At 40.8% G+C, this 23869-nt stretch overlaps 1 protein-coding gene across 3 annotated transcripts; it reads left to right on the top strand.

Moving 5' to 3' along the window:
• On the top strand, positions 1-22780 carry ERICH2 (glutamate rich 2). 3 transcript variants are annotated; one of them, XM_035135590.2, is made up of 14 exons: positions 1-108; positions 225-273; positions 4316-4349; positions 7120-7156; positions 9009-9042; positions 9294-9342; positions 10561-10597; positions 11343-11426; positions 12670-12752; positions 15008-15100; positions 18004-18194; positions 19034-19091; positions 21090-21161; positions 21538-22780. In XM_035135590.2, the coding sequence occupies exons 1-14, from the start codon at positions 101-103 to the stop codon at positions 21660-21662; spliced, it is 954 nt and encodes a 317-aa protein (XP_034991481.2). In that variant the 5' UTR covers positions 1-100; the 3' UTR covers positions 21663-22780. The 3 variants fall into 3 exon arrangements, with proteins under 3 accessions (XP_034991481.2, XP_060137180.1, XP_060137186.1); XM_060281197.1 differs by lacking the exon at positions 11343-11426; XM_060281203.1 differs by lacking the exons at positions 1-108; positions 225-273; positions 11343-11426 and having other exon boundaries at positions 7071-7156.
• Positions 22781-23869: the final 1089 nt, after the last annotated feature.

Raw genomic sequence — 23869 nt, 5'->3', positions numbered from 1 at the left:
GGCCTGCCTGTGGCCTGTGGGCGCTCTGTCGGCGCTGGGAGTGGAGCGTCCTTTGCGTTGCCCCAGTCAGTTGAATGAGCCCAGGTAGCTCGGCCGCGCCATGAACAGGTAGCCTAGCACCAGCGCTGCTTTATTTATTTTTTTGCGTCGAGGGGGTTTCGAGGATATGGAGCAGCGCAGCTCTAACCCTCTCCTTCTTCTTCTTCCCTCCGCCCCCTATCTAGGTTTAATATTGTCTTGGGCCAGGGGATACCCAGGCCGACAGCCCCCAAGGTAGGAGACCCCACCCCACCCACGTATTTAAAGGTGGCCTTCCTTTTTAACCTGTAGCCCTTAATAAAAGCTGCAATAACAATAACAATAATAGCAATAATAATGATTGACAACGATGACAATGCAATTCAGTGGGAAAGCTGGCTGCTGCACCACCGCCGCCAAGGAAAATGCCGGGTTTTTAATTATTGTAGCATCAACAACAACAACAACAATGCAAATTCTTGACAACAACGACAATGCAATTCAGTGGGGGAAATGGCTGCTGCTGCACCACCACTGCCAATGAAAATGTCGTGTTTTTTAATTATTGTAGCAACAAGCAGAATAAATTCAGCAAGTGCTGCCCTACTCTCTGTTGGCAGCACTGCCATGCTGAGAAGTTCTTCCTGCCGCCTCTTCACATTCTCCCTGTTAAAAGCACAGCAGCCCTGCAGGCGATGAACAAAAGAAACATTGAGATGTTTAGTGCAGCCTTTCTCAACGTTTGGGCCCCTGATATCGTTGGACAACAAATCCCATCATCCATAGCCAGACAGGATAGCAGGCAGGGATGGTGGGGGCAGCGGTCCAACAATGCCTGGGGACCCAGGGTTGAGAAAGGCTGGTCTAGTGGATCTGGTGTATAACTTCCCTGTCCAGGGAAGCTTTTAGTGTGTAATGTTGTATTGTGTTTTTACTATTTTCAATTTTTGGCGGGAGCCGCCCAGAGTGGTTGCAGCAACCCAGTAAAATGGGTGGCATATACATACATTGTTGTTGTTGTTGTTGTTGTTGTTCCAGAATAGGCACCCCTGGGTATGAGCAGCTGCAGCTCTAGCTCCAGTGAAGGCTTGGTACCACTAACACAGTCACTTAGTGTTTGTTTTTTTTAGTTTTCTACACAATTGCTAATAAAATCAATTTATTTGACAGTTGAGGATGGTAATGGGAAATAATCTCTTCGCAATCTCATTCATTTTAATATTTGAGATTGAAAAACAGACCTAATTAGTTGTGTATGCTGAAGGGGGACACATGGAAATTCTGTTAGTGGTTATGGATTTGGAATCCAGGACCTAGGGATAATGGCCAAACCTTCTGCAGTCAAAAGGAAGTGATGTGTTTGTGGTGATATTAAGCATATACACATTTATTGATTTACTAGACTTGTATACTATTCCATAGCAGAATACCCTTAGTGGTGCCTGTTTCGCATTCTCCCCCACCCTATTCAAATGTTGGCTGTGGGGCTGCATGAGTCATTAATCAAATGTTGGTTATGATCTACAAAGCAGTTAAGTTGGCTTGTTCCCATTTGAAATCAAGCCAGGCTTGCTGAATTCAGTTTGCCAACTTAAATGGATTTCAGATTATGTATATGATGATTAGCAGAGGCTCTAGTGTCCTGTAGAAATAACAGCTGTTGCACACATGATTGTGTGCAAATTTAAATCTGAACACTGTACTGAGAGAGGAAGACTTACAGCCAAGAGTTGTGATCTTATGGCTTACCTGTTGATGTGACAATAGAGCTGGGGAAGGTCACATGGCAACTATTAATGAGGTTACTGTACTTCTACTTTGAATGCAAAGTGGAGTCTGACTTCCTGAAGAACATCCTGACCCATCCAGAGCATTGTGACACTAAGTGGATCCTATAATTATCTTTCCCCGAATATATGCTAATTCCCCAGAGAGGTAGCATTCACAAAAGCTGTTTTGGCTGTTACTCCAAAAATTATGCCTCTGCAGTTACATGCTATACCTTAATTGAGGTGCTTAGATGAGCGCTGCATAATATACATTCGCAAAGCAGATATATAAGTGGAGCCATACATCTAAAGTAATCCTTTCTTGTTTTTGTTTTCCATTGTTTTAGATGTAAACATTTTACCTTATCACACATAAGTTTTACCCTTTAAAAGTTGTGAGGAATTGTTTCCCTATGTTTTTAAAATGAATATTAAGCATTATTGCTGTTTGAGATTTCTAATCTATCTGTTATATAACAGATACACACACAAAAATATGTTGGGATCTGCAGTATGTGATCAGTCATAACTTTTCTTTGCTTAAGCAAACACTTTCACACTAGAAATGGCACAAATTGCATTATTGAAGAAGTGCAACATACATTACAGCCTAGTTGCTGCTATGTTCACCCACATTTTATGTTAGCTATGTTAATTATATGGAAATTAAATATGGAAATTAACCACTGTCTGTCACTTGTGTTTCCATGGCAGCCTAGATAGCTGAACAAGTAGGCCATTTCTGGTTATGATGCTTTCTCTCTCTTAAAAATGATAAAGCTGTTGAAATTTAGGGATTTGAAGGTAAGGACAAGAAACTTGTGCACAATCCTGGAGCATGCAAGGCAGCCAATGTAGGAATTTCAGGAAAGACTTTCCATGGTCTGGTGAACAAAAGTGAATGGTTTTGAAAGCAGAGCGATTGGTAGAAGTAGAGGGCCAAAGTGAGATAAGGAAAGACCAAAGAGGAGAAAACTCTAGTAGTCAAGGCAAAAAAAAAATTGCCAGCTTGATGTGACTCAGTGTTCTGCCAAGGAGGCAGATAGAAAGGACTATGTTTTTGTAATGCTGTAAAGAGAGAATCGACCTGGTATTGTGATGGTGTAAATAGGTCTGTGTGTCAAGGAAGGAAGGAAGTCAAAGATAAAACCAAGGATTTTAACTGAAATCATTTGACATTAGGATGAAATTATATTCCATATTCTTATGTTTTTCCCCTGTTCAACCAGTAAAGTGAGCTACAGTATAGTTTTATCTGTATAGAGTAAGTGTAATGTCAGCACGTCCATCAATTACATTTTTTCACAATTCCGTTGATTGTAACCTTATCTTAAAAATTGGTATATATTCTATACTGAAGTTATTTGGTTCCAGCTATCTGTTGAAACTCTTTTAGTATGCTGAGTAAGGCAGCATTAAGGGAGTAAATCTAGCAGACTTTACCAGTTGCAATCACACACAGAGTGTAGGTAAGAAAAATAACAAAGTACTTTATTGTATGAAATACGTACTTGGATAGACAAGTTCCTAATTCTAGTCTAACTAGTCTCTAGTAGAACAAGGCAGCTGTGCTTGCTCCTTTGTTCCCTTGGAGGATGGTTCCAGCATGATGTCTCATTTTGAGGTCTAAAAGAGAAGTGAAAGTAACAGGAAGTTGTAAAACAGCACAACCTGAGAATATCAGTCTAAATGTAACATCAAAAGAGATAGAGAGAGCTCAGGAAATTTGGAGTTCCCTAACCCTGTCTGTCTTAAACCATGCCAGACCCCTCTTCTGCATGCTGAGTTGCACCCAAATTTCCAACACTCCCCAATTCACATTTAGAAACAAAAATATAATAGTGTTTCAGATGCAAGGTGTCGTTAACAACCATGTCGCTGGGGATGGGGAGGAGATTAGGAGTCAGGTCTTTTTGATACCTGAAGAACTCACAATTTGCAGAGAAAGGCATTCATCACTATACTAGTGGCCAAAATTGTGGAAACCTTTTGGGAAAAGTGTATTTCTGAGGTTTGATGGCTCATAACAACCCTCCCTTTTTATACTAATACCATAAAATGATATATCAATAGAAAGATAATTTAATGAAGAATGTAATGCCACAACGTTTGTTCAGTTATCTGTATTCTATCAAAAGTTATAGCCAAACAACCAGAAAAATGAAGCACAACTTGCTTAGGTTGATATGCAGTAGCTTTCCTTCATTTGAATGAAGCCAAAGAGCATGAGTGTTTAGAGAGCCAATAAGGTGTTATGAGCCATCAAACCTCATAAATACACTTTTTTTCAAAGGTTTTCTACAATTTTGGCCACAAGTGTACATTGGGGTGTCTTTTTATATATTTCTCCCTTTTGTGAATGCTCTCTACTTAGTTTCAGTAAAAAGTCAACTAAGAAACAGTGTTTGGAAACTTTCTGTGGCCTCTTTTGCAGGCCATACTGCATTGTATATAATATATTCATCTTATTTGCTCCTACTAAGCTTCTTAAAAATGCCATTTGGAATCTTTCCTTTACATCTTTTTAGGTTTCTGGAATGATGGAAGTCATTGCTCCTGAAGGTATTTGCAGTAAACAATGCATTTGAAAGTACTTTCTTATAGCTCCTTATATTCTAAAAAACAAACAAACCCTACCCTCTTTTTTAAAAAAGGAAAAAGGCTTAAAAGGAAGAGGGTAGGGTTTGTTTGTCATAAGAATTCTTCATAGGTTTTTTTGTTCTTAATGCTTTTATCAATATTCCAGAGCTAAGAGTGCAACTCTATACTTGTCCACTTTGGAAGTAAGTCCCATTAAGGCTGTGTACAGATTACCAGCTTAAAAAGCAGCTGTGTCATTATTTTTCTCAATTCAGATGAAAGCTGGGTTGGAGGGGGGATGCATCAAAATGCAGTATTTCATAAGAAATGACAGGATAGATATGTGGGGGTAACACCATGTGCACACCACTTTCCAAACTAGTGAAGGGAGTGCTGTGCATGCAGAGCAAATGGGATTGAATACAGAGCTTCTGGAAGGACAGATCCTGAAGCTGAGGCTCCAATACTTTGGCCACCTCATGAGAAGAGAAGACTCCCTGGAAAAGACCCTGATGCTGGGAAAGATTGAGGGCACAAGGAGAAGGGGACGACAGAGGATGAGATGGTTGGACAGTGTTCTCGAAGCTACCAACATGAGTCTGACCAAACTGTGGGAGGCAGTGGAAGACAGGAGTGCCTGGCGTGCTCTGGTCCATGGGTTCACGAAAAGTCGGACACGACTAAACAACAACAACTTACAGAAGTGTGCATAGAACTATAGCAGGCTGCAACTGGATAGCCACTGCCTTGGAAACAAACCTCGTTCAACTCAATGGGACTTACTTTTGAGTACACATGTAGAAGATTGCATTGTTATAGAAGTTATTGGCATGAATGTGCCCATTTTCACCTGTGAATTGTGAAATTGCTATTCCTGTTCTGTGGAGAGTTGTGCTACTCAATGAAAACATGTGGACAGCAAATGTTTCACCGTCCTTCTCTTAAACAAGAGCTACACATCCTGTGTTGTGTTTTAAATTACAGAAATTCCCCTGCATCCAAGTCACTTGCATATATTGAAATGTGATGTAGGCAGGGTTTATATACATAGTTTCCCAAATTAGTTTTTAGCCAGTTGTTAGTCTTATGGCACAAATTGTAATAAATAAAAGATTTATACTTCTATGGTAGGCATGGATATATTAGTCAAGTTGTACCAAGGATGGCAAAGTTTAGAGGAGAAGTGGAGGTAAAAAAATGTGGCTTAATTGTGCATATCCCCCAACCCTAATCAGGAGGCAAACACTTGGAAGAACATAAAACACAGAAGCAGGGCTGTCAGGAACTATACCGTGCCTTTGGAACTTCACAGTTAATTCCAGTTCCTACCCTTGGACATTGATTCTAGGTCAGAGGAACAGGGACATCAGTCATAGGCCTCAGAGAGCACAGAGGTGACTGCAGAAGGTGCAGTGGATAGAAGGACTTCTGCCACTTCCCAAAGGAGGAAGAGAGGTGTGGTGGTCGGTGACTTTCTACTGAAGGGGACAGGGATAGCGATGTGTGGACTTGATAGGATGCCCCAGGAGGTGTGCTTTCTTGTAGGTCAGGGACGTCAAGCTAAAGTTGTTGGGCTTTTTAAGATGGGGCGCCATAAATCACTAAACAAGTAGTAATTACGGCAGCGGTAACTCCTTCTTCTGTTCTTGTATTCGTGTGCGAATGAAGAACAGAGCGAGGGGCTGGGGCTGGATGCTCCTTTCCCCCCGCAGAGGAATATGAGCCTGCAATCGACTGCTATCAACTGGGGATCGACTTTTCGATCGCTGTCGACCGGTTGGACATCCCTGTTCTAGGTGCAAAGATTCAACCTGTGACAGAGAGGTTTCCAACTCTCAAGCCCACTGACCATTACCCCTTTCTTTTGACCCATATGGATACAAAATGATACTAACAAACACAGTCTTCAATGTGTTGCAAGGGACTATGAGACTCTGGGTGGGAAGCTGAAAGGATCCTATGACACAAGTGTTTATTTCATCATGCCTTCCTGTTGAAGGTCATGGCCCAGGAAGAGAAAGAAAAACACGAAGTAAATAACTGACTGCACAGATGGTGTCATTGGGAAAGATTTGGCTTCCTGGACCATGGTCTCCACTTCCATGAAGAAGGACTTCTGGCAAGAGATGGTTGGACCTGACAGCAGTTGGCAAAAATGTGTTAGGAATCTCACAAACTTTATCAGGAGAGCTTTAAACTGAATCCTAAGAGGGAAGAAGACAATATTTCAGAGCACAGGGGGACACCAAGTACTGGGGATAATAACTTTGTTGGTGTACAGGAACCTGCTTATGGGCAGGGGGGGAAACCAAGAAGGAAGCAGCTTGAGGGAATGACTTTCCCGTTTTCTCTATACTAATGCATAGGGCATGGGGAATAAACAAGATGAACTTGAGCTCTGGCATTACTGAAACTTAGTGGGATGAGATACAGGACTGCAATGTGGTAATTGAGGGATATAACTTATTCAAAAGGAATAGACCAAACAGGAAGGAGTAGCGTGGAATGTAAAGGATGTGTGCACCTGTGAGGAGATCCATGACCTGGAGCATGAGAGTATGGGGAGAGCATTTCGATAAAAACTTGTAGGGGAGGGAAACAATATGTCTCCTAAGATTTTTTTTTAAATTAAATGCATCTCAAAAGTTTATCAATTTAATGTTATACTCTGTCATGCTGAATTTATACATTGAAAACATGCAGGTCTGATTTAAGGATATCATGCAAAATACACTCAAACATTTTGTTTTAGATGGATTTGTCCTAGAAACACGTTTGCCTTTGCCAAGGTAAGGAAAGGAAGATGGGTTCTTGCCATTGTTCAGTTTATCCCTCTGAGAATATGTGATCGGACCCCAACCTTCCCAGTTTCAGCAAGGTGGTAGCCTTACGTGCCTTCAAGGCATATCCTAGGACAGGCTTCCTCAAACTTGGCCCTCCAGATGTTTTTGGCCTACAACTCCCATGATCCCTAGCTAGCAGGAAGAGTGGCCAGGGATGATGGGAATTGTAGTATCAAAACATCTGGAGGGCCTAGTTGGAGGAAGCCTGTCCTAGGATATTTTGGTCTCTTCTTTCCCTGCATTCTTTTATAAGACACTAGCAGCTCTGTCCTCCTGACCATCTCTACAAGTTGAAAATAAGGCCATGTACACATTGCCAGCTTAAATAAAGTCAGGGGTTTTGTGTTTGTGGGTGCACTATATGAGTAGGTATGTTTTACACACAGGGAGAGATAAAATAAAACTCTTAAAATAAAATAGGGAACAGTTCAGTTAAAGAGGATTTGTCAGAGGAAAGAGACTTCTCTAACTCCCCCTACCCACACTGACATCAGACATGTAGAACCAGCCCCAACTCACAACCTCAAATGTACACACCTGGGTTTCACTACACATTCAGTACTGTTGCCATTCTCAAATTGGAATGAAGCTGGCTTGCAATGAATCGCATGAAAGTGCAGTATTTTTACAAGAAACTACAGGATAGCTCTAGATTGTTGCTAATTCCATGTGGGCATGGATTCAAAACCCAGTGGAGCAGTGCAGTGGAGATGGTCATGTGCACAGCCTAAATCCAGCTGATTGAATGGAACCTACATACGTGGAAGTATTTTTAGGACAACAGCTGAAAGACCGGAGTGCATGTTACATGAAAATACTGTAGCACATGTACAAACTATTTTTAAAGAAAAGCTGTGAAGGTCAGTTGCCTGTTCTGAACAGGGTCTCACTCCTTCCTGAAGAACCACATATGTAGCTTACAGGTGATCCAGGATCCATATTTGTCACTAGAGACCCAAGCAGCCTCAGTAGCTCAGAGCAGCTTTAGCTGGTGTGCCAGTCATACCCGTCCTTGGACAGGGATAGCTTGGCCACAGAGGTGCATGCAATGATAACCTCAGGGTTGGATGGTTGCAAAATGCTCTGTGTAGACCCATAATTGGTCCACAAACTACAGGCTGGTGCAGAATGCTGTGACTCAGCTGCTATTAGGAGCAACCTACCTCCAGCATGTAACATGGCTGTTTAGGGATTTGCACTGGCTGTCAGTTAGCTATGGGCCAAGTTTAAGGTATTATTATTATTACTATTACTATTACTATTATTATTATTATTATTGTATAAAGCCCTTAACAGCCTTGGGCATGTTTACCCAAGAGACTTCCTTTTCCCATTATCATCCTGCCTGAATACTTAGGGCATCAAGTAGTAAGGCCATTTTATGGGTAATACATGCCCTCGGAGTTCATTTAGGCAGAGGTGGAAATAGTGGGAACCACGGAAGGAAGAGATCACGTCCTCTTGGGGCTCACTATATATAGGAAAAGGAAAGCTGAGTGTAGTGGATACATATTCTGAACTTTAAGAAATATGATTTCAAAAAAAGTAATGAACTGCTGGTTGTGATCTCATGGTCAGAAATACTAAAAAAGCAGAAAACAAATAAGGTAGCATAGTGTTCTGCAGTGCAAAGCTTACTGGACTAGTCTACAGTGCTTTGGCTGTGATGAATTCTTATACCGTACTCTATTATGTCAAATATGAGAGGTAGGCTAGGATGCAAGCTGATTTTTAAGCATTATATCATCTTGAATAATCTGTTCCTTATATATGCAACTCATTTTATTGTCTTATATAGGCTTAGTGGCTTAGGAAGGACTGATTTAATGAAGGTAAAAGTTTTTATTTCAAATTTGATATACGTTTATCTTTAAAAGGAATTGATATGTTGGTATTTAATGGTTTCTTGATGTTTTGGTTTTAATCAGTTTGTACTGATCAAGAGTCATATCTGTGTTTCAGTGTTTTATTGCAACTTATGGGAATTCTCAGTAGTCAGAGAAATCACGGTGAAGAATTTTAGGCAAAATTACCGGTACATGGCAGGTCTTGTGGTTGGTTCTTACTTTTGTCTTTATTGCAGGAACAGAAGACTAGACAAAATGGAAGGTTGCATGTGTTTGGTCCTAAAGGTAAATCTGCTGAGCTTTTCAAAACTCCACTGATTTTTAACCACTGCTTTCAAACTGCACTGATTTTTTTGGGGGGGGGGGTGTCTTAGTACATAGCTGCCAAGTTTTCCCTTTTCTCGCGAGGAAGCCGATTCAGCATAAGGGAAAATCCCTGTAAAAAAGGGATAACTTGGCAGCTATGGGTCTTAGAATTCTGGATGCTGGTACAAAGGTGCTAGTAGTTTAGAAAATCATACTGGTAATTAAAACCAGGGACGAAACTAGGCTTTAATTATAACTCAAAACAAATTGCCAGTTAAAGAATAGAAAGCATTCCTCCGTAAGCATTAGTATTTGGTTGATTGATCTAATTTCATTAATCCAGCAGAATCCCCAATGCAACTTACATAAAATAATGCATTGGAGAAGTTTGTGGTTGCTTCTACTCTTTCTGGTACATACATGGCTTTGCTCTAGAATAGAAGCCTTACTTTCTTCTCTCTGCCTCCTGCTCCACTTTGCAGCACTTTTTAAGGTCTGTGGGCATCGGAGACACAGAAGCCAGCACAGAAACTGGGCCACAGATGAGCAATGGTGGTTGAAACATCTGTTGCTTCCTGACCTGTGTGCCACTTCTGTTGCCTGATCTGTGTACACACCTAGATATTATGTTAGTCGTGTGAACACTGTTACCACATACATTTTGTAAGTAAATAACCATGTGGGGCTGCGATAGCTCTTTCTCCCCACCTTCCTGATTCTGTGTTCCTCCCCCCACCAAAAAAACCCCTTCCCCCTAAAATGCCTCCCTTCATTAATTCATTCTTAATTCATTCAATTAAGATCACATCTAATTTCGCCCTTATTCCTTTGCCCTAAATAAATATTAAGTCTAACCTATTCATTCCAACGGTTGTATGTTGGTCAGCCCCAGCAGTGATTGGAAGCCCTTAGCCAATAGTCTTTTAATCGGAATTGGGCTAATGAGCAAGAATCGAGGGTTTTCCGTGTGATTTTTTTGAGGGAAATTTGCCTTGCAGTGGAGGGAACAGGCTAGAACGAAACCACTGGCTCAAAGAGATGTTGTAAATTGTTAATTAATGTTAAGAAAAGCTTGGGAAACTATATTACATTTATTGCTTCATTAAATTTAAAATTACTCTATTTATTTTGGGGGGGTAGGGGATAATCTGAATGTGTATCAGTTGAACCAAATATTTCAATTTATTTTGTTTTTAGAAGAAGTAGTCCTTGAACCTGTTAAAAGAATTCCACGGTAAGATCTATTGTGCAGCTCATATATGATCTGCCTTCTTAACCAGTCAGAGAAAGATAGTGCAATTATTCGTCATAGATTACACAATCCTTTGCATGTTTACTCACGTATGTCAGTGGGGCTTACTTCAAAGTAAGTATGTGTGGGATTGCAACCTCTCTTATATTTAAAGAACTAGAAACACATATCTTTCTACTTTAACCTTTTGATTGTCAACATGAGTGTATATATCACTAGATAAGTACTATCATTACTCTCACTTAAGTTGGGCTTTCTTTCCAAATAAGTATACTTCTGATTGCGACCCAAATATCAACTATGAAGAGGGTATTCCAGATGCTGCAGTCCAATACTGATTATTGTTGGCTAGCTGAATCAAATTCTTTCAGTTTGAGTTTCACTTTTGAAAAAGCTGAGTTTCTGTAATAATATATCCTTGCTCTATAGTGCTGCATGTTTCAAAATAAGTTTTTAGAAGAAGTTGTATTGATTGCTCCCCAGCTTGAATCATGTATTTTATGCACATACTCTTATTTGACTTGCTACTAATTCAAAATCAGCCCTTGATCTTGGATTCTCAAAATGTACTTGAATACAAGAAAAGAATAAATAAATAAAAGGCTGCAGCAGTTGGTTAGAATCTACATTTTAGTGGAATTATTATTCTGCAGTTGATGTCAATACTTTTTTGTGATGGTTCTTTTCCTTCCTTCCTTCCTTTATTATTTTTTTTAATCCAAGGCAGCATGGGATGTGGAAATGAATCTATAAGCAGACCTTACACTCCATCAAAGCAGATCTTGTTACGTGCAGCTAAATCCGTAGAAAAGCAAGTCTCACTTCATTTGCGTTCTTAATTAATTTCATTATGAGAAGAAATTGCTGACAAAAATTTTCAAACAAGTAACCACTGTCCTATTGTAGATCCCAACAAGTTCTTGAGGCATGTGTGGAAGAAAGTGTGGCTTGGTCTGTGTATTTTGCTCATCATGGGGTGCTGCCAAAACACACACACGGTGAATTATTCCTGCTCCAGCTGTGACATTTAGAAGCACAGAACTCAGTTGCCATGTTGAGGGCTTCTGCACCTTGATCGTCTGTAGCTATTGGTGACATACATTGATGGTGGTGTTCTGCATGGGATGTGCTTCCAAATGTTATAGGCAGGAATCTCTTTATCACAAGATTTTGGAGGTCTCTTCATGGCAAATGTAACATGTGCAGCAGCCTTCAATCAGCCACTGGGAAATATGAAATTCGTTCTTGTCACTCAAGATTAATTGGCAGCAGATGGGCAAAAGATAAAGTTGAAAGAGAAGGCAGGCTAAGTTGAAAAGTCATAACAAAGAGGTTATGCCATTTATCCAGGAGCTCCATATGGCTGGGTGGCGCTGTAAAGGTTTGCTAGCCTTCAAACTGTCTCAATTTTTTTCTGAATCGTTCAGGAATGTTTCAGCGTAGAATAGAACGAGGCCGTCTCTAGCATTTGTGGAACTCCTTGTAACTTGAGCTTGTTCTCTGCACATGGAATCATTTGCATGCTTGCACTGGCACAAGAATCAGGCAGCTCAGTACCAAATTAGATACAATGTTAACTTCATTTTTGTATCTAAAGTGCACACTTTGAAAAATGCACATTACTGCTGTGGGAGTTGATAGTTATAAGAAACCACTGCAGGCAAGGAGAAGGAGTTTAACCCTTGCCTCACCACTGTAGTCCCTATTTATTTCAAAAAGCTTCCTTCTGAAGCTGCTATTTGCATTAAGAGGAAATGCAAATAGCTTCAGAAGGGTGGTTTTTTGATCTGATGATTGCAATAGGAAGGAAGTCCCTCCCCTATTTCCTGTGATTTCAGTAACTATCCTAATAGTTATTATTTGCATTTTTAAGACATGCATATTAAATGCAAATGATGCCTTTAGCACCAAGTCTAATTTTGTTTTCAGATAACTATTTTTACTGGATACCACTCTAGCTGTGTTGAACCTGAAAGCATATTATCTCTGTAGTCTCAAAAACGTGTGTTGGTTTTTTTTTTGTCTTCCCTTGAATAACACTTGCAAATATTTAGGGGGAATAATTTAAAAAGAATTGCAAGAAATAAAAATCCAAAGATGAGTGTAAGATTGCCTGACCGCATAGAAGAAGAGACAGGTGAGATTTATGTTGCATATGTTATATATATATATATATAGAACCTATGCAGTTCTGTGTTACTAGACTGCAGACTAGGAGAGTAGAGTTCAAATTATCCGTCAGCCATGTGCAGGCCAGATCCAAGCACTGTTTGAGAAAACTGATTTTCTAGATCCATTTCAGTTGGGGATTGGCCCAATTTTGCCATCAAAACTGCTTTGGTCATGATGACTTCTGTCAGAAGAGAGACAAAGGAAATGTGTCCTTGTAAATTCTCCTTGACCTCTCAGTGGCTTTCAGTGTCATCAGCCATGGTATTCTTCAGTAATGCAACAACAATGCATCAGTGGTAGAGTTATACTGGGCTGTCCATAAATCACTCTGCCCTATTAGTTGTTCTGTGATGCCTCCCTAATATCATCACATTACTACCATCTGGAAGGGCAGTCTTGCACTGTAATGCAGCTAAAGTGGGGCGAAAAACAGCAACCCAGGAAAAATTGTGTTACGTAAAGTTGCAGGGTTTCAGCGGGAAGTTACAGGAGGTGCACGGATTAGAAACAAAAGCAGCATGCCACCCTGTAGCCTTTGTAGGTGCAAACAGTATTAAAAGATAAATTGTGTATAATTGCCCTAAAACCACCATGAGCACAAATGTGTGCATCATAGAAAAGATATCTAGAAGGGCCCCAAGTCAAACCATTGGTTCATCTAGGCCAGTGATTAGTAGCTGCTTCCCAGGGTTTGTCAGGAGTCTTTCCCACCTTTGCTGGATTCGCTTAGTATCAAGCCTGGAATTTTCAGCATGCAGAGCATGTGCTTTATCACTGAGCTATGACCCCCTCCACAGTTGAAAGTACCTTTGCTGAACATGATTCATCTTGATAAAGTGGTATCTACGTGAGCAGCAAGCATTCTGTATGCTTTCCATATCAAGAGGGAATCCTCACCAACTGTCTTTTCTTTGTCATCATTTTATTTTGTAGTTCCATTTATTTTGTGTTCTCTCTACCTGCATTGATAGGCCATCTCCCAGTGGCAGTGATGCTCCCATGAAGCATTTTTAAGCGTGTCGGTGTCCTAATAATCTCTGCAGAGAGTGTGAGAGCACTATTCTATGTACCCTGGCCTTTACTTAAGCTCTGCACACATCAGAGCAGGAGTAGGATGCAGGTGGCACTGTGGTCTAAACCACGAGCCTCTTGGGCTTGCCGATCGGAAGGTTGGCAGATCGAATCGCCGCGGCGGGGTTAGCTCCCGTTGCTCTGTCCCAGCTCCTGCCAACCTAACAGTTCGAAAGCGCGCCAGTGCAAGTAGATATATGGGTACCACTGTGGCAGGAAGGTAAATGGCGTTTCCGTAAGCTCTGGCTTCCGTTATGGTGTTCCGTTGTGCCAGAAGTGGCTTAGTCCTGCTGGCCACATGATCCGGATAGCTGTCTGTGGACAAACGCCAGCTCTCTCGGCCATCCAGGGGTCCTTTACCTTTTCCTTACCTTACTTCATAAGAGTTAATTTTCATACCTGCTAAGTATTCAATGATTAATTTGCTTTGAGACACCCATATTACAATACCTAGTATGAATTATTCTATATTTTTATAGATTATATTTTTTACAGACTACAATACGCTAATTGCCTATAGATTGTAGCATGCAGTTCTACAAGTGCTTCTCTCTCTGAAATGAAAGAAGATGAGGATTGCATGTACATTGTGGTTTCTGAGTTGAATTCAGTATCAGCTGACATCGTGTGCACTTCTTTCTTGGCAGGGAAAAAATTACCTTTCTGTTACTATATGCTAGCTTCATTAGACTATCACAGGCACGTCCAACAGGTAGATCGTGATCTACCGGTAGATCACTGGACATCTGTCGTAGATCATTGGCTCCCCCCAAAGCAGCTCAACAACTTTAGCTCCCCTAAAAAAAAAAGCTCAACATTTTTGCCCTGCACCCCCCCAAATGTGGCTTCCTCCTCCCTAAAAGAAGGTCAACAACTTTGACCTGAACACCCCAAAACAGGGCTTTCTTGCTCCCTAAAAAGCTCAACAACCTTGACCTGAACCCCCCCAAAGGGGGTAGATCACTGCCATTTTTTAACTCTCTGAGTAGATCGCAGTCTCTTGGGAGTTGGCCACCCCTGGACTATCAAACATGTTGATATATGAAATAGTATGGATTTCTCTACCCTAAAGACATAAATTTGAGGGGGGAAACATTGTTGCTGTTGATTCGCGCTGCATTTTATCTCTTCTGCTTTCTCTTCTCCCAGAAATTCATAATGATCAACAATTAGAAACTGATTTACAGAGGCTGAATCATGAAACTAAGATAACTGAGGTGAAGACAGAATTGGAAGTCAATGGTTGGTTCAAACAAAATATATTTCTTTTGTTAATCTCTTTCAGCTATAAAGTATGTCTAGGTTTAGTTGAATGTAATATCAAAAAGGTATTTTATTGACTGATCGAGAGATGCCATTAATTTGTGTGTTTCATCTTAATTCGAACCTCATGGATATAGTGTAAGCTTCAATGAAAGGTACTACAACTAAGGAATACTTTTAACTTTGTCTTTATTGCTGCTGATCACCCTACTAAAGTATGCTTTAGCCCAAAATGTAGTAATGTTATGTTGTTGTTGTTTGTTTGTTTTTAATAAAATTTATACACTGCTGGACCATAAAAAACTTCAAGCAGTTTCGAAAGGTGAAACACCAAAATAAAGAAAAATCCACAACTGCACTTTAAAGCATACAAAAGTTAAAATACTAAAGTAGATTAAATTTTCTTTCTAAGCATCTGGGTAGGCTTGTCTAAACAAGAATGTTTTTATTATTGACCACTCTTCACCCAAAATTTCCATGATGGGTTGCAACGTTAAAAACCCAATATTAAAAGCAGTTTAAACAACTTACAATCACAAAAATAAGGTGGGTCCTAAAAATATACACCTCAGGTGTCAAAAGTCAGGTTAAAGAGATGGATCTTCAGCATTTGCCAGAAGCTGTTCAGTGAAGGTGTCAGATGAACCTCTGTGAGGAGGGAGTTCCACAACTTAGGGGCCGCCACAGAGTGTGCCCTCTCCCAGGCTGTCACCCTCCCCACAAGCCTCTGGGGGCTGAGGAACTCCCAAGAAGGCACCCTCTGCCGATCTCAGCGCTCAGTATCGTCTGTAGGGAAGGTTTTTTTTCCCAAATATGGTATGTGGGGAGAGATTCTGGTCTCCCCACAGCATCATTGCTATTTTTGGAGCTGTTCTTGTAGCATCACAGATAGATAAAGCAACATAGAGGCATTGCTCACCTTAACTTTCATAGTTCTGGGGTGTTTTTTTTTGTTAATTACAGATATGAACAAAGGGAAGCCTAATACATGTTACAAAGAGCTTTATCTTAAAAGGAGCGGTCTCTTTTGAGTATGTGAGAAAGAAAGCAGATTGCCTTCTCTAAGATGGTGTCTGCCACTTATGGGGATACATGAATTGGGCCACCACCTTTCAGTTTCACTGTACAGTGGTGCCTCGCTAGACGAATTTAATTCGTTCCACGGGTATTTTCTTATAACGAAAAATTCGTCTAGTGAATCCCATAGGAATGCATTGGAAAAAAAATTGAATTTTTTTTTTGCCCATAGGAACGCATTAATTGAATTTCAATGCATTCCTATGGGAAACCGTGATTCGCTAGACGAATCTTTCGTAAAAACAAATTTGTCTAGCGAGGCAACCTCCGCTCGAAAAAACCTTTCGTTAAGCGGAAATTTCGTTAAGCAGGGCATTCGTTAAGCGAGGCACCACTGTACCTTTATTTCTTTTTTATAATCCTTATAATAGCTGACAGGTAAACTGTTACAAGTGGTGTGTTCTTCCTTCCTTTAAGGAAATTCTGACTTGTGCAGTTGCTCAACGCATATAGCCCTTTTTGCTGCTTTTGATTACTTCTTTGTGAGCTAACTCTCATGTCATAAACTGTATGTGATGTCGTGGCTCATCCAACCCTACTAAATAAAAGTCTAGGCTCATGTGGATTTAAAATTTGGGAGTGTCGTCTGAGGACTGACAAGGCTGGCAGAGGTGTACCAAAGCAATGGAATCAAAGATACTTGGTATGTGAATTTCATGATCAAGACAGGAGGAAGAGATAGTAGTCCACATTTGGCAGAGTTATCTGGAAAGGAGGGAAGTTTTATTATTATTATTATTATTATTATTATTATTATTATTATTATTATTAATATACCACCCTATACCCAGAGGTCTCAGGGCAGTTGTATAGAGATTATGTGGATTATGTCTCTACTAGGCATCTAAAAAGGATTAATGGGGTACACATCCCGGATTTACTGGTAATTTAAATGGTGTTATGTATAAAAGTTCTTTTGTCTGTTCTGAATCTACTGCCATTTAATGTTGACAGATGACAAAATATGGTTGGGTGGGAAACGGAGAAGGAAAAAATCTCTTTATATACTCTTTCCACACAATGAATATATGTATAAACCTCTATCACAGGCACCCCCAAACTTTGGCCCTCCAGATGTTTTGGACTACAATTCCCATCATCCCTGACCACTGGTCCTGTTAGCTAGGGATCATGGGAGTTGTAGGCCAAAACATCTGGAAGGCCGCAGTTTGGAGATGCCTGCTCTATCACATACTCCTCGGCTGTCTTTTTCTAAGCCAAATACCCCCAAACATGCTAGTTTTCCCTCGTAGTGAAGTTGTTTCAACTCCTTAATTATTGTGGTTGTCCTACTGAAAGCAGGTGTGGAACAGTAGGTAGACTGGTGCAACTGAGCTGAAGAAGCATGGATTCAAATCCAAGCATGTGGAGATAAAGTAGCACAACCCTTAGGGTTGGTGCCTCTTTGGAGAAAAGACAAAATAAAAACATGATAAAATAAATCAGTGGGATCTAAAAATGCATGGATTTGACTAGATCGTATCCTGGGGGGTTTCATTGTCTGTTCACACTCTCTTTATTCTACTAATAATATCTGTGTTGAAATATTATTTAACACAGGATACAGTGAAATAGCAATCATTCAGAAAGTAGCCTTATGGCTCCTTAAAGACTAACATCTTGTAGAGGGGGTGCTAAACCATGAATACTTACGCTATAATGAATGAGTCAGGACCCTCTGGTTTTTTTCCTGCTGCAAGGCTAGCCCCTGAAATTTTTGGGAAAGGTAATCTAATTGGTCACAATTTTGCTTACAGAAATGTTTATTAATTCCTCTTCGTCTATAATATAATTTTTTTGTGTAGATGAAAACATGAAAAATTCCACAATTGTTGAAAAGCTACCCAGTGGTGAGGTCAGTACTGAGAAGCCAAGGGAAGATGTGGCTAAAGAAAATGCTGACAAGAAGACACCAGAGAGTTCAGAGGACGAAAATAATGAACAAAGTGACTATGAAGTTGAAAAGAGAATTGCACCGCTACAGTTAATGGGAGAGGTACAAATACTCCCGCACCACCACCAATGATTAAGCAAACATATATTCTGGCAAAACTAGCCGTTCCTACAGGAGGAGTAAAGTTTTGAATACTTCTCCGTGTGATAAACATTGATCAAAATATTATTTAAAATCTAGATGATTGTAAAAGAGGTTAGATGCATACAAGACTGATTCTTAACAGAGCATAATAAGCATGACTGCAGTTAATACATCTAAAATGGGGTTTTTTGGTTAAATAAAAGGGAATAAGAAACTACAGTTGTACCTCGGAAGTCGAATGCCTTGCGAGTCGAATGTTTTGGCTCCCAAACACTGCAAACCCGGAAGTGCGTCTTCTGGTTTGCAAAAGTTCTTTGGAACCCGAACGTCTGACGCAGGTTCTGCAGCTCCCGATTGGCTGCAGGAGCTTCCTTGGTTTCTGAATGTTTTGGAAGTCGAACAGACTTCTGGAATGGATTCCGTTCAACTACTGAGGTACGACTGTACTTGCCACTCCAGATAAGCAGCCTCTGGAAGAAAACAGCCTAGAACATAAGAGACTCTTCCTTCCTAGTGGTACATTGATGCATGTAGATCATCTGCAATATCCACAGTCTTTATGATGCTTTAGATCACTGCAGATGAGTTGGTAATGACATACGGTGTGTGGAGGAATAGATCTACGTGACAAAGTGCCAAGCATCATGTGTCCTTAGTTTGAAAAAGTTGTCATGCTGAAGCTGTCCAAACTGGACTTTGCATCGCAGGATCAGCACCCTTGAGTTGACTTGAGTGCAGGTTGAGTCATATTGGCTCGTATTTGTATTAATCTGCATACTTTTAAATTTTCTTTATAGTTTCTGAAGGCAATAATGGAGCAGAAATACAGCCTTGCAAAAAAGCTTTGTCAGATGAGTAAGTTCTGTAAAAGATTTTTTTCTGACTTGCATTGTTTCCCCAAATCTGTTTCCTAAGTTGTGACATTCCATTTAACACAGGGGTGGGGAACCTTCTCCAACTGGAAGCCCATTTTGACAATCACAGTCAAGAACTCCATAGTGCTGTTCATAAGCCCTGGCAGATTCCTCGCTTCGCAAGGAACAACCAGGAGCACACTTTAAGGCAGGCATCCCCAATCTTTGGCCCTCCAGATGTTTTGGACTACAATTCCCATCTTCCCCGACCACTGGTCCTGTTAGCTAGGGATGATGGGAGTTGTAGGACAAAACATCTGGAGGGCCGCAGTTTGGGGATGCCTGCTTTAAGGCATAATTGTTCACTTGTGGCCTCATGATGTTCGATGAGAAGCAGGTGAGTGTGGTATGAAGAGATGGCCTCACGGGCCAAATTTGGACTCATGACAGGCATCATTAAGCCCACCAGATATGATTGTCTTTCTGCACCCACAGGAATTCTTTTTTGGGGGGAGGAGTCTCAAAGTAAACACTCCAAATCAATAAACATACATAACAATAATATTTGGACCGAGCACGGATGAGGCCTCAGTAGACATGGCCTCGGGGTAAGAAGAGTCTGCCCCAGCCTTTTAGTGCTACTTGTTTCAGTATCAGAAGCTTAAATGCTGAATAAGCATTATGCATTAAAAGTGAAAGGCACAGAGGAGAATTTGTTCCTTCTGTTTTCCTGTTTTCAACCACTTCCTGTATCAATTAACAGAATGGTAACTTGCGAAACTAGATAATAGCATGAGGTTCATTAATGTCATTTATATATAAAAAAAAGTTAATAGCAGCATGGGGGCTATGATGAAGATTATGACCATGCCATATGGGGAAGTGGTTTTTAAAAAACCCCCCTCCTCTTCACCACAGACTTGATGCACCTGCAAACTGTTTGCCCTCCCCTGTGGCACAGGAGAGGAAAGAGTTAACCCCCACTTTGCATGTCATATTCATGATTCTGGAAAAGAGTGGAATGCTTTTGTATATTTCATGTTATCATTGGTTTGCCTTGATGAAACATATTGGCAAGTAATTTCTAGGGTGCTTCCAGATCAGAGTTTGTTGTTGAATCGGAGATACCGTATTTTTCGCTCCACAAGACGCACTTTTTTCCTCCTAAAAAGTAAGGGGGGTTCTGTGCGTCTTATGGAGCGAATGTATGGTCCCTGGAGCTGAATTGCCCAGGGGCGAAAAGCAGATTGTGCTTTTCATTTTTAAGAAAGAGCTAAAGGCTAACAAGAGGGAAAGAGAACCCACTCAGCAGCAGATTGCAAGAGATCGGGAGGGAGATAAGAGAAGCTAGCTCCCTTCCCGGCCCCACCCCCTTGCCCAGGCCTCCATTGTTGTGTTTCCCCAGCGACATGTGACTGGCTGATTAGATTATCTGTCTGGAAACTGTTGAAATGGCTCCCTTTCCTTTCCTAAAGAAGCTGCAGAACTGTGAGTTGAACTCCATAAAAATAGGATTTTCCCCTTTGCAAGGTAAGCTGCACAACTTTGAGCTGATGCTCAAAAAAATTGGAGCTTTCCCTTTTTGCAAAAAAAGCTGCACAACTGTGAGCTGATCCTCAAAAAATGGAGCTTTCCCCCTTTGCAAACAAAACTGCACAACTGTGAGCTGATACCCCCAAAAAACGGGGCGTTTCCCATTCGCAAAAGAAGCTGCTTTGAGCTGATGCTGAAAAAAATGCTGGAAAAAATGGAGCTTTCCCCCTTTGCAAAAAAACTGCACAACTGTGAGCTGATCCAAAAAAAAAAAACCCAGGGCTTTCCCTGTTTTTTGTGACGCATCTTTTGGTCAGGTGCGTCTTATGGAGCGAAAAATACGGTACTTTTATGAGAAATATATTTTCACTTCTATGAAGTAGGTCAAACTATTATTGCAAAGTCCTATTTTCTGTTTCATCCTATAGATATCAATAATGTCTCCTCCTTCCTTATCAAATTCCAGTTCTAATATATGAACCAGAAAACCCTGAGGCCCTGCAGTTTCTTCCACTTATTGAGAAAAAACTAGTATTAGGTAAGTGCTAAAACTGTAAATACAATTGAGAACTATATTATATTTTATAAGTGTTTTTACAGATCAGTGTACACCCAGCCAAGGAATCTGCCCCTGTGCTCCTTTTGGCACTATTGAAAGAAGACATTCCAAGAGGTCCCTGTCCATTGCTTCTTCCCTTAAGATATAAACACTTCCTGGATTCAAGGGAAGCAGCACCACTAGCAAGTAACATGGGAAGCATGCAGAAGGGCTGTGGCTGATGCCTGTCCCCAAAAAGAGAAGGGAGGAAGGAAGAAGGGAGCCCACGATGGAAGCCAGGAAATGCACAGATTACTCCCTGAAAAGGTAGTTGCAAGAGTGACTTACCTTTGTATCTTTTATATTTCCACGTTAGAAAGCGAACGTGCTGCTAGAGAAGATGAAGAAACCGGTGAAGGGAGCAGTGAAGAGGATAGCAATACAGATAAAAGTGACACTGAAAGTGAATCAAGTTCTGGAGATTCTGATAAAGATGCTTAGAAATTTGAAGAGACCATGAATACGTGTGTTCTTAATTATCTTTTCTTTGAAATGCACATATTAAAATGAGCTGGATTAATTAGAAGAATCCTACCCCCAAAATATGTTTTTTTTATGCTTAACCTTGCTTTCAGTGCTCCCCTGTTGCCATCAAGCTGTTATTGTTACTGCCATAAGCAACTCCTGAAAGTTTTGTCGCTGATCAGCAATTTGTGAGGTGAAAAGCTCCAGGGGCTAACATAAAAAGTGTTCCGTTCTGTTGATTCTAGTAGCCCAAGCTTCAGGGCTAGCCGAGCACACCTCTTCCTGGCACAAGACTAGCACAGTGTGTTGGCATACAGGACCAGGGGTTTATTGGTGTTGAAAGTACTGTATTCATGCAGCTCTATTGTACCATCAAATCTAGTGTGCACGTCAATTTTCAAAACCTTGAAACCCAAAAAGTATTTGCTTATGTCAGCAGTGTTTTTCAAGCTTGCAATCGAATCTAATGCGCCATCAAATCTAAGGTGTACCCTAATTTCCGTAACATAATTTGGGCAAAAACAGTGTGCATTACATTCGAGTAAATAGGGTACAATGCAAGAGTTCTGTGGGTGCCAGGTGCAACTTTTTGCTGCAATTTCTACGTCTCTTAACGATTCAGCTCAGCACCTATCCTCTTACTCTCATTTCTGCCCTCTTCTCTCTCTGTCCTACTCTCTTAAAGCACCGGCATTTGTAAAAGCAGTGCTGACAGACAGGTGAATATTTGGGTCTCTGTGGGCATTTGTATGCAACAATTCCAAGAAGTTATGAGAACACCAGGAGACTGCAGTATCCATTATCACATTATTTTTCAGCAGTTTTCCTGGGGCTTGTCTGTATTTGAGGTTTTATATCAGTGAGGCAATATATTTCCTTGAGTAACAAATGGAGCTGCAAACCTCTCTCTCTCTTTCTCTCTCTCTCTCTCTCTCTCTCTCTCTCTCTGTGTGTGTGTGTGTGTTATATAACCCCAATTAATCAAGCAGCAAAATTATACCAATAGAAAGTTGTTATTTTATCTGTGAAGGAGTCTCTATCAAGATTTTGATCAGAGTATCACCAAAAGCACATCTCCTTCCAGACATTGTCTATTACAGCAGCGTTTCTCAACCACTGTTGGCTGGTGTGCCGTGACGTGCAGCGACGAGAAGGGCGATTTGCATTGTCACGTGCCTGGGAGCCGCGAATGGACAGCGCTGACCCGCCGGAAAGCATTATTTCTCCTCCTCTTTCCCAACGCTCAGGCAAAACGAGCCTGGCAGCCGCCAATACACAACACTGACCCGCCGGAAAACAATATTTGGCAAGTGTTTCTTACAGTCATAATTATAATATAGGGTGGCACAAAGTTAAATTTTTTAACTTTTTTCATGGTGGTGTGCCTCGTGATTTTTTTCACAGAACAAGTGTGCCGTGGCCCAAAAAAGGTTGAGAAACACTGTATTACAGGCTTCCTCAAACTCGGCCCTCCAGATGTTTTGAGACTACAATTCCCATCATCCCTAACCACTGGTCCTGCTAGCTAGGGATCATAGGGGTTGTAGGCCAAAAACATCTGGAGGGCCAAGTTTGAGGAAGCCTAGTCTATTAGCATTAAATGAGTCCTCTTCCCATCTCAGTGTAGGGGTGCTGTGCATACAATGCTGTATAATATAATCTGTTTATGAAGGCACTGATAAACTGCAGCGTATTTTTGGTAGATTGGATTTCCTTTTTTTCCTCCCTTCCCTAGATAGGTTGGGTACAATAATTCTGAAGCGGGTCTGTTCTTAGCCCGTTCTTCGATTCCAATTAGACATTGCAGTTCTCGGCCTGTAAGAGCTTTATATGTTGTTGTATAGCAGTAACAGCTGGAAAGCTAGGAGGAAACTCTAGATTATAGGCCTGGTCTTCTGGGACAGTATGATCCCAGTGCTGCACTCATGATTGCCAAATTGCCAATGTAGAAACTTCATCAGGCCACTGTTCAGACTTGCCTACAGGAGCAGCACCATGCACAGGTAAGGACCCATCTAATTAACTACAAGTATTTCCACTGCCATCATCTTATAAATGTGTGCTTAATTTTAGAAAAAGAATTTTCAGATTTAAAACATAAGGGTACTTAATGTCAGCTCTGAGATTGGCACTTTTAAATTGGCATGGCGTTCTTTGCATTACCATTGTGCCAGAGGTAGCTT

Source organism: Zootoca vivipara, chromosome 1, assembly GCF_963506605.1.
Source record: "Zootoca vivipara chromosome 1, rZooViv1.1, whole genome shotgun sequence".
Classification (NCBI taxonomy): Eukaryota; Metazoa; Chordata; class Lepidosauria; order Squamata; family Lacertidae; genus Zootoca; species Zootoca vivipara.
This window is presented reverse-complemented; position numbering and strand designations above follow the sequence as displayed.